This window comes from Malania oleifera, chromosome 12 (genome assembly GCF_029873635.1).
Source record: "Malania oleifera isolate guangnan ecotype guangnan chromosome 12, ASM2987363v1, whole genome shotgun sequence".
In the NCBI taxonomy this organism is placed as follows: domain Eukaryota; kingdom Viridiplantae; phylum Streptophyta; class Magnoliopsida; order Santalales; family Ximeniaceae; genus Malania; species Malania oleifera.
In genome coordinates this window covers 56,214,322-56,225,978 of record NC_080428.1, presented here as the reverse complement: position 1 = coordinate 56,225,978, position 11,657 = coordinate 56,214,322, and the positions used below count along the sequence as shown (strand labels likewise).

General features: G+C 37.2%; 1 protein-coding gene across 1 annotated transcript; it reads left to right on the top strand.

Annotated features, from left to right (window-relative positions):
* The first annotated feature begins 1,430 nt into the window (after positions 1-1,430).
* Positions 1,431-6,010, top strand: LOC131144359 (NAC domain-containing protein 73-like). The gene is made up of 3 exons (XM_058092954.1): positions 1,431-1,844; positions 1,985-2,174; positions 4,890-6,010. Exons 1-3 carry the CDS (start codon positions 1,704-1,706, stop codon positions 5,465-5,467), a joined length of 909 nt encoding a protein of 302 aa, XP_057948937.1. The 5' UTR covers positions 1,431-1,703; the 3' UTR covers positions 5,468-6,010.
* Positions 6,011-11,657: the final 5,647 nt, after the last annotated feature.

The window sequence follows — 11,657 nt, the reverse complement described above, 5'->3', positions numbered from 1 at the left end:
GTTACAGGACAAATAGTCTAATTATTTGATCTAAATATTGATTTGTATTGTTTAACGTTGGGGAAGTCTAGAAAACGCTTTCCATCACAGGATCATGTGGTAGCAAGGGATTTGAGGATACATAGGCTTTCTCCTCCTTTCCCCCACTACAATTTCGAGTTGTGAGGAATAGCATTACTTGAAGAGTCGTTGCAAAAATTTGATCTACAAAGGTAAATACTAATTTAATCCAAAAGTTAGAGTCGTGAGTTGGTTGATCCATTCATGTACAACATAAGTTATTTTTTTTACCCTTAATTTCCTAATACAAGACTCGATCAAAAGTAAAACACCCTAAAAAATCGGTCCAACATGTTATAAAATATTAGGCTTTCAAAGAGTGATGTGTCCCAAAAAGCATTTCAATAAAGACACAAAGTTTAAGTATGAGTTATGCACACAATATTGAGCTCCACAAATGACTTTATCCTGCCAAGATGCCTCCTATGGTATCATGCCTAAAGGTACATAAATCGAATAAATTTTTTTAAAATTTTTTTATTTCAATTACCCATGAGAATCTAGTGATTGGATGGAGCAATACACATAATGGCACGCGAGATATATTGAAGTCCCATACCAACAATTAATAGCACATGGAAATATTGATAATACATACAGTAAATAAATATAAAATCACATGAAGCAATTGATTAACGAAAGGCAAGTGGGGTTGGCACGAGGAAGAATTAATTTCAGCGTGAACCCTAAAACCTCCCTCGAATCTCAAAATACAAATATTACTTACATGTATGTATGTATAGGGTACTGTTCAGAATTCATAAAACCCTGCTCCCAGGCCACGTACCCACCCTAATGAGATATAGGTAGAGAGGGCCTGAGGCGTAGGGATTCTTTGCTTCACGTACATGAGAAGTCTACGTGAAGAAATGATTTAATGTAGGAAATACGGGTTGGTGTGTAATTCTTTTCCCCCTTGATTGCATATCTGTTATTTTCATCTTTTAATTTTCTTGGTATGCATACCCATATATATATCTTCATTTTTATATTTATTTATATATGTAAAGCTTTAAGAACACTCCAGGTTGACGCCTGACCAGCTCTCTCTCTCTCTCTCTCTCTCTCTCTCGGAGTTGAGATGTCCACGGACAGGAGTATCGAGGGGTTGCCCAATCTCCACTCTACCCTCTCTCTTACATTGTGGAGTTATTTCTCGTTAACTTTCCTTCATCCAGTGTATAAATGTTTGTTTTAATTAATGATCGTTTTTAATTCGAGAGGTCCATAGTTTAGACGGCCGTAAAAAGCAATCAAAAATTTGCATCTATATATTCTCATACAGCTGCGCCACACACAAGCATAACCAACTAAACTTGACGTCCAAGCAACCTATTATTAATATTATTTATCTACACACAATTCTCCTCCTCTCCTCTCCATCATATCCATCCCCTTCTTCCATTATTGAGGATATAATACACACAGCCAAATCCGATCCTTCTCTCTCCCCAAACACCTACGAACTAGAAGAAGAAGAAGAAGAAGCATAAGGCCCTATTTGCAACATAAAACACGTTTTAAACTGAGCCCGAGTTCATTTCCTTTGCTACTTCTTCTTCCTCTGCTTTAAGCAGAAGAATTAAGTACAGGAACAAGGGATGTGCAATTAACAGATAAGAAGAACAGGAGAGGTATATATCATGACATGGTGCAATAATGAGTCCGAAGATGAGGAGAGAGCAGCCATTGATGATCACCCAATCTCACCCTCTTCTAAACACGATGAGGTTCCCACCAATAACTGTCCTTCCTGCGGCCATCCTATACAACCCCAAGATCAGGTTCTTACCCATTTTCATTTTCTTCTTTTTCTTTATCTTACACACACACACACACACACTATTGCTGGGTATTTTGTAGAAAATATATATATATGTTTTGATTATTTGGGGGCCGGCCGGCGGGGTTTGAGTGCGTACAGGCGGGTATTCAGGATTTGCCGGGGCTGCCCGCCGGCGTGAAGTTTGATCCAACAGACCAAGAAATTCTGGAGCATTTGGAAGCAAAGGTGCTGTCTGATAACCACAAACTTCACCCTCTCATCGACGAGTTCATCCCCACTCTTGAGGGAGAGAATGGAATTTGCTACACTCACCCTGAGAAGCTACCGGGTAATTCATTAATTAATTAATCTTAGTTCATCAACTGGCCCCCCATGTGTCTGTGGACCGTGACATATATATTACATATATTTTTTGCTTTTTATTTTCAGATCTATGTTTTTGAGCGACTATATATGTACATTACTTCTCAAAAACATGGTCCTCAACATTGCATTAGTACCAGATAGATGCCTCCATGGTTTTGAAATGATATATATGAGATCTGAGAATTATAATTATTATACGTAAATTATATATCTGTTATACCTTATGTATCACGCTTTATCTCCTTATTAATTTCTAGAGCATAATTGAGGACCAAAAAAATTAAATATCGAATTTAGATTCTGTGTCCCTATTCTATAGCTCCATGAATTCTTCTTCACCTACCGAGTTTTTACTTTTGTATTGAAAACCCATGTATTTTCACAACTTAATAAATAAATGAAGATGTAGGACGAGAAAAAGAAGAGATTTGTAGATGTGAATAGACGGTGAGAACAAGAATCCCATTTCAAGAATTGGAAGATGTCATTTATAATTATGGAAATAATTTTTTTTTATCATTGACAAAAAACCTATAGACAGGAGATAGAGGATTTGTTTCCAGAACTATTTATATATCTACGTGCCCATGCCAACCTGTAAGTTGTATTGTCCAACTCATCGAGTGTTTTTATGAATAAACACTTAGCTAGGTTGACTGGAACTTTGAACAACAAAGGCTTGTGGGGTTGGGAGGGTATTTGCTTTTGTTAGTGCATGAATCACAAGTAACGGGGCATGCGTCATGCGTGTACTCCTTACCATAAATTTCTAAGACTACCCATTAATAGCTCTTAATGAATATTGGTAATGTCATTGTTCCCTTCAGCTTAGTGGCATTTTGAAGGTAGCAGAACTCTTCCAAATGAAGCAACTCACTCACAAAGGTGATCTTAAACTGGGTTTGCCTTTTTACAAAAAATAAAATGATCACATTATAAGATTAGATATCTTAGAAAAGAAAATGGGTTCTCATCATGCATAAGACAATGATAATACAAAATCTTTATTAGTCCATATAACATGTAATATACAAGCAATGATGGTACAAACATTTATATCAATGACCTTTTTTCTAATTAAATTATAATATATATATATATATATATATATATATCTGTGTGTGTGTGAGCGTGTGTATTTGTCTGTCTGTCTGTGTGTGTCTATACAATTTTTATTACATTCTTATTTCACGAATCAGAGTAACCATTATATCTCATGTTTGTGCATATAGAAAAGTATAGGATAAAAAAAAGAAGTTAGACATAATAGAGACAATTGACTCTTTTCCATTCTTATATGTGTACTAGACTCAATCTATTCAAAAGTGTATGAAAATGAGCAACCAAAAACTATCATTTGAGCAACTAAAGCTATATTTTTCTTTTGTACAAAAAAAAAAAATATCTTTATTAGAAGAGTGCATCCACTTTATTTACATTTCCTTCAATGTTTTTGCCAATGCTTCTCTAGCCTATTTTGGTCCAAAACTGCTTTGGTAGTAATATTTTTAGTTATAAAAATGTCACTAATTAACTATAGTGAAATAGTGAGTGGCAAAATATGTTTGATCACCTTTTTTTCTTCCTTTTCCTTGATCTCTCCTACTAGGCCTTCTTCGTTTCGTCATTTCCATTTTCTCCTACCAAATCTAGCATTATATTTTCTGAATTAAAAGCTTATAACTAGTCAATTAGCAAACATATAAAAGTCTAGAGAACTTTTATATATATATATATATATATATATATATATATTTCTTTACATCATTCAAAATCATAATAGCTACCAAAGAAAAAAAGAAAAGAACTATATTTTGGAAAAAAAATTTAAGGATCTCTGCCTTTGTTTTCTCTTTTTTTTTTTTTTTTACATTGAATTAAGTGTTTCATCCTAACTTTGAGATGTTTTTTTCCAATTACATTGCAAAAACTCTTTGTGCTTTAAATGAGGGACAAGCTAGGCTCCATACCAAATGTAATGACATGCTAGGAGAAAATGGATGTTATTTATTAAAATTATTATATTTTTATAAAGTGAATGTATTTTCATTTTAATTACTTGTTTTGGAAAAATTAAAAATATTTTTATTTATATATATTGTTTATATATATATATATATATATATATATATATACATATGTATATTTCTTTGGTCCCATTAAAGGAAATTTTTGGTTCGCACTGGACACGAGGGTTTTTTTTTTTTTTCTTACTTGTTAACTTTCGTGTATTTTAATTCTCTTAGCTTGAGCTAACACAGGCAATAGGGCTAAAAGACTCCCTACCATGTCATTGTAATAAACTAGAATAAGAGTGTTTAACCAACCTAACTCATGAAACACACATATTTTTAAATTGAGGAAAGAAAAAAAAAATGCTTTACATTGAAGTTGAATAAAAAATAAAAAATAAAAAAGTGAAAATTGAAGTTAAAATAAATTCTAATTAATGAAAGCCTTTGAAAATTCTAGCCCAAATATATTGACCAAACTTTTTAGGATTTCATCTTCCCAACACCTGCAAGCATCACTCATTAAACACAAGGTGCAACTTGTGTGTGTGCACAATTCAATCAAGCCTGCACATAATCCCACATCCCTTATTAATTTATCATGAGTATGCAGTATGTACTGAGCTACACATTCCATTTTCCTCTTGCACATTTGGATCAAACAGGAGTCGGCAAAGATGGCCTAATTCGTCACTTCTTTCATCGACCTTCGAAGGCGTACACAACAGGAACCAGAAAGCGAAGAAAGGTGCACACCGATGCAGACGGAGGCGAGACAAGATGGCACAAAACAGGCAAAACCAGGCCAGTTTTCATCTGCGGGGCGGTGAAAGGGTTCAAGAAGATACTAGTGCTCTACACCAACTATGGCAGGCAAAGGAAACCCGAGAAGACGAACTGGGTAATGCACCAATACCACCTAGGCAATAATGAAGAAGAGAGGGAGGGAGAATTGGTAGTATCAAAAGTTTTCTACCAAACACAGCCAAGACAGTGTGGTTCAACCATTAAGGAGTCACAGACCAAAAAACCCAAGAGTACCATGAGCAGGCACCACCAGAGTCCCATAGCTAAGAGCCCCGCTGCCATCGTTGAGTACTACAATCATCCTTTCATGTCTTACGATGATGGAAGCCATAATAGAGAAAGCCCACCTCAGTTGATACCCAATTTGGTTGTCCAAGGTGATGGGTCTTCCTTCATTCGTATAGCTTCCAATGCAAGCAAAGGAAAAGTGTTGTAGAAGAAATAGACACATATGGAGTTGGAAGATGGTGCATGGCTAGTGGGATAACAATGAAAAGGGACTCTTACCGTTGCTGTGTATTTGTCAAATAATAAATTAATAGGTAATGAGAATTAGTAGTGAAGAAGAGAGGTAAAGGAGAATAAAATGGGTGGTACAAATAGTAAAAAGATAAAAGAGTCAAATTTCTTCTCAAATGGGCAATGAAGATTTGGCTGTACCACTGTTAATTTGTAGAGGATTAACTGCTTTATACGTATCCTCTGCACTGCACTAGATGTTCTTGTAGCTATATATATTAGGCAGAGATTACACGAGGAAGGTTGTGCATGCATGCACTAGCTATTACAACATTTTATATGGAGAAGCTATGCTGATTGTACAATTGTAAAGAGATGACTTTTACAGTATCTAGCTAGGTAGGATGTCAAATTTTTAAGTTTCATTATTATAATCATCTTTATATAACATTTTTTTTTCTTTTATTAGTACCTATTTTGATGGACTTATAAATCAATGGAATAAATATATATTGTATGACTTGTTCTCTCTCTCTCTCTCTCTTCTCATTTTCATTTCCTTTTATCTTTTATTCTCCTTCATTAACTAGACAAAAAATGGGAGAGAACAAGGAAAGTTACAATACTTTCAGTCCTTGAAGTTGGGTTTTCCTAATTTGCCGGTTAAAATGTCAATTTGAGCATTTAAAACCCCAAACTTTTGAAATTTTGACACATTGTTCTAGTAAGTGATAAAACTGGAGTAGAAATGAGAGAAAAATCAAAGAAGAAATGATTGAATTTTTGTATATTATTTCAATTTGTACAAGCCCTATTTATACAATAGCATTCAAACAATATGTACACCAAGATTGACTTTTCTCCTTTGTGATTTCAGTCGTGATTTGATTTTTTTAATTCATGTCGCAGATTGTGGCATTTCTCCACACTCGATTTATGCCGTGAAGTGTAGCATTCCTCAACACTCTCCCTCAAGTTGGCATGAATATTTATGACACCCAACTTGCTAAGTAAATAATTAAACTGTGCGAATCCAAGAACTTTGGTAAAAAGGTCAACAGGTTGCTGACTTGTATGCATGTAAGTCGTTTGGATGATGCCACTCTGGAGTTTCTCTTGAATCACATGATAGTCTATATCGATATGCTTGGTTAGTTCATGGAACACTGGATTTGAAGCTATGTGTATAGCGGTCTTGTTATCACAATACAAACTGACTGCTTGAGAATGCATTACATCAAGGTCTGAGAGTAAAGACTTTAGCCAAGTGACCTCATAACATGTGGAGGTCATAGAATTATATTCTGCTTCAGCTGAGAAGCGTGAAACTATTGTTTGTTTCTTGGTCTTCCAGGAAATGGGTGATTTTTCGAGTAGGATGCAATACCCGGTGATCGATCGTCTGGTATCCCTGCATTGTGCCCAATCTGTATCACAATATGCATAGAGCTAAATTTTTCTAGAAACAAATAAGAAAATTCCTTGACCTGGGTTTTCTTAAAGTACCGTAAGACTCTGTGTGCTGCATCCAAGTGTGGTATTCATGGCTTGTCCATAAACTAACTTAGCATATGCACTGAATAGGCTAAGTCGGGTATTGTGATGGTTAGATAAATTAATCTTCCAACAAGTCGCCTATATGACGAAGGATTTGAGATAAGTTCGCCATCACTTTCGTTAAGTGTAAGATTTTGATTCATGGGAAAGTTTCTAGGTTTAGCTCCAAGGAAGCATGTATCTTCTAATATCTCGAGTGCATACTTTTTTTGGGATAAAAATATTCCTTTGGCTAAAAGGGCGACTTCGATTCCCAGAAAGTATTTAAGAATTCCAAGATCTTTGAGTTTGAAATAATCACTTAGATATTTCTTGATCTCTTTGACCTGTTTCAAGTTATTTCCTGCAACAATAATGTCATCCACACAGACTAGAATGGCAGTGAAATTACCCTCATGGGATCGGATGAATAGTGAATAATCTACCTCGGATTGTTTGTATCCTGCATCAATGAGAGTAGATGAAAGTTTGGCATACCATTGCCTTGAAGCTTGTTTGAGACCATACAAAGACTTAACAAGCTTACAAACTCTAGTCTCCCCCTTTCATCCGAATCCCAGAGGAAGCTGCATATAGACTTCTTCATTAAGGTCGCCATAGATAAAGGCATTATTGACATCGAGTTGATGGATGTGCCAATTACGAGCGGAAGCAATAGCAAAAATGGTACAGACGGTGGTTATTTTAGCAACCGGAGCAAATGTCTCAGTGTAGTCAATGCCTTCCTGTTGAATGTAGCCCTTTGCAACTAGGCGAGCTTTGTATCGGTCAATGGATCCATCAGAGTTGTATTTGATCTTGTATACCCATTTGTAGCCAATGGTTTCTTACTAGGAGGAAGAGAAGTAACTTGTCAGGTGTTGTTGAGCTCAAGAGCATCAATATTAGCACACATGGTAGTACGCCAATTGGGATCTATCATGGCCTATAAAAATGACTGTGGTTCTTTGGCAAGAAAGAGAGCTATGGTGAAAACACGGTGAAAAGGAGACAGACAGGAATAAGATAAAAAATCAGTCAGAAAATAAGGATTACCTGACAAATGAACCCTTGTAGAGTCAGATGATTAAGCAGGCCAAGATGTTAAAACCTAGTCCACATGAAAATCTTGCAAGTATGTCGGTGGCTGAGTAGGACGACTAGATCGTCAAGGAGTTGGAGAAGAGGGTAAAATATTAGATGGGGATGGAGGAGAGTTTGGTGGTGAAGATGGTGATAAAGGTGGAATTTTAGTGATGTCAAGAGAAGAAATAGGACAAGGTAAGACGGGTTCCATGGGTTCGGGAATTGATGAAGCAAAAGGGGAGGAATCTTCATGAAAGATAACATCTCGAGTTACAAAGACATTGTGTGTTGCAAGGTTATAAATTCGGTAGCCTTTTTGTAATAACCAAGAAAAGCACATCGAGTCGCTATGGGGTCAAATTTTGATGGATTCTGCAAGTGAGTGGAAACAAAGCATAGACATCCAAAAACTCGCAGATGGCTATATGCAGGTTTGATATTATACAATCTTTCATAAGGAGACAAACCACCTAGAATAAGGGAAGGAGTTAGGTTAATGAGATAAGTTGCGGTAAGAATGGCATCCCCCCAAAAGTGTTTAGGCATATGTGCTTTAAAAATTAAAGCACGAGCAACATTAAGGAGGTGATGATGTTTGCGTTCAACTACTCCATTTTTTTGGGGAGTTTTAACGCAACTAATTTGATATATAATGCCTTTGGGTGCATAAATTGAAGGTGTGTCAAATTCAGACCCACTATCACTTCGAATGATTTTTATGGTGGTGGAAAATTGATTTTCGATAAAGTGGATAAAGGATTACAAAATAAGGCGTATGTCATATTTGTGGCGCATTAAGTAAACCCAAGTATAACGGGTATAGTCATTAACAATGGTGAGAAAATAGTGTGCACCACTAGTGGAAGTGACACGATGGCTCCTCCAAATGTCAACATGCAACAAGTCAAAAGGTTTAAGAGAAGAAATGGAACTAGATGGAAAAGGTGCACGAGTTTGTTTTTCCAATGGACAAATTAAACATAAATCTGAATTAGAACTACAAATTTCTGGAAATTTATCGGAAAGAAAAGACAAATTTTTATTTGACAGATGACCCAAACAACAATGCCAAAGTTGGGAAGTGGATGTGGATGTAACCACTTGACAACTAGCCTTCTTGGTGAATCGGTATAAGTCATACTGCTCAGTTCCCATCCCAATAATCTTCATCAAGCGTAGGTCCTGAATGAAACAAAAATTAGAAGAAAAAATAATGAGACAATGATAAATTTTGCACAATTTACGGACAAAAATTAAGTTGAAATGAAAAGTCAGGACACAAAGGACATTGTTTAAAACAAGATTAGAAGATAAGTGAACTGATCCAATATGAGTAACGGTGGCATGAGATCCATCTGGTAATTGAACGGTATGGCCATATACGGGGATAGACTGTCTGAAAGTAGCAGGTGAGTAGACTATATGATCAGTTGCGCCACTGTCAAGAATCCATACTAAATCATTATGAGATTTACTTGACAATGGTGGTTCAACACTACCCACTTGGTGTGTCATGGGTTGAGAGGGAGCAGAGTTGTTAAGAATGGCGAGAAGCTGCTGACACTATTCAAGAGAAAAAGGAAGGCTGCTAGTAGATGGATGTGAAAAAGCCTGATGAGCACTATGCATAGGACCCCGATTGGGTTTAGAACTGCGAGGCCCTGGAGGGAAGCCATGGATGTGGTAGCATCGATCTGCAGTATGACCTTCTTTGCCACAATGAGTACATTTGAAAGGCTTCCTGGGTGGATCGGGTCATCCTTCCTTTCTTGGCTGATGGTTAGTGGTAGCCAAAGCAATACCATCAATGGATGGTGGAGAGAAGATGTTGCGATGACGTTCTTCTTGGAGTACAAGGGCATAGGTACGATTGAAAGTGGGAAGTGGATCAATTAGAAGTATCTGCCCATGGATTGCAGTGTAGGTGTAAGAACCCGAACCGTGATAAGTGGGTTTAAATAATAAGAGAGGGGTAAAATTGGTATTTGAACAGGTTTCATCGATGAAGCCAGAGTTCATCGGCGAAGTCTTTGTTCTTCTGGTCAATGAAATTTGGAGACTCGTTGACGAGGAGAAGTTGAGGAGTCTCGAAAAAACCAGAGATCCCAGACTCGTCGAGGAGGCCACCGTTTCGTTGACAAAGGCAATGAAAGATTCATCAACGAGTGCGCCATTTCGTCGATGAAGTTTCCCAGGTCAAAGGGCTATAAATAGAAATTTCTTTTACTTTCTCACTAAGAAACTTCAAATATCTCTCTCTCTTTCTCTCTATAACTCTCCCTACTCTCTCTCTCTCTAGATTTCTTCGCCGATCGTCACTGGAATTGGGAATCTGAAGTTACCACAAGGATCATGGAAGGATTCTCTACAAGTTCTACGGATCGAAATCTCATTTCGGAGATTTTTGAGTTTTGCCATAAAATCTAGGTAAGGCTCGTTTTTCAATTCTAATCCGATAGTTTTGTAAGTAACAGTCTCATGAGTATATTATGTACTGTGATTTGTAGGTTTTGGAACTCGGTTCGCTGTTTAGGGGCCTTGGAGTTTGGGATTTTCTATTCGGGGAAAATGTAAGGGAAACTATGTTTATATCGATTATTTTTTAAATTGGATTCGGTGCAACTGTGGTTCACGGTCCTCTATATGTTTTAGTTACTCATTTGGGAGGGGATCTAATGGGGAAAACTATGGGTTTTTCATTATCACAGTTTTAGGAAAAGGGGGGCGACATCCTGCATCCCTGGTTTTGTTGAAAACCGAGTGTATATGTTGATTTATACTGTGATACTGGGATGGTCGTGCCTTGATTTGTTTAAACTATATTTTTTTGGAAAACCATGATTTAGACTACCAAATGGGTGTGGTTTGTTTGGTTATATGAGCATGCATGTGCGTGTGATATGTTGAAATGCTAGTAGGAACATGGTTTCGAAATTTGTTCCAGGTACTGAGAGTGTTCGGCTTTATATACGAGGCGTATGTTTATCGCCTGCCAAGTAGGTAAGAGTGTCCAGCTCTATATCCGAGGGCGTAAGCCTATACCGGCAGATCAGGCCGAAGGGTATAGATCCACCAGTTAGCGCCGGTACGATGCCATGGGAGTCAGGGACTAGCCATGTGCCGATGGCGCCGTGTTCGCGGGTTGGCTACTAGCCAATGCCGTATGTCGCGAGCCGGCTTCGGGCCGAAGGATGTGACGACACCAGGATTTCTGATCATGTGTATGTGTGCGTGTATGCACTGTGTGAACTAGTACTGGATTGCATTTAACTGCGTGTATATGCATAATGATAACACTCAAATGTCACACACCGATATAACCTGTATTCTTCCTTAGTGAGAGGTATCTCACCCCTGCTGTACGTACATTTTTATAGGTCCTTCGAGTAACTGAAACTAGCGTCCTGGTGTAGGGAGCGTAGTGGCCGATGTACTGCGGTTAGCGCTTGGGTAAGTGTTAGAACTGTATTTTTTGTGGGTTGCCATTTTGAGATGTATTTGGGCACCCTTTTGTACATTTTTTATAGAGCTTTTTATGTTCTTGT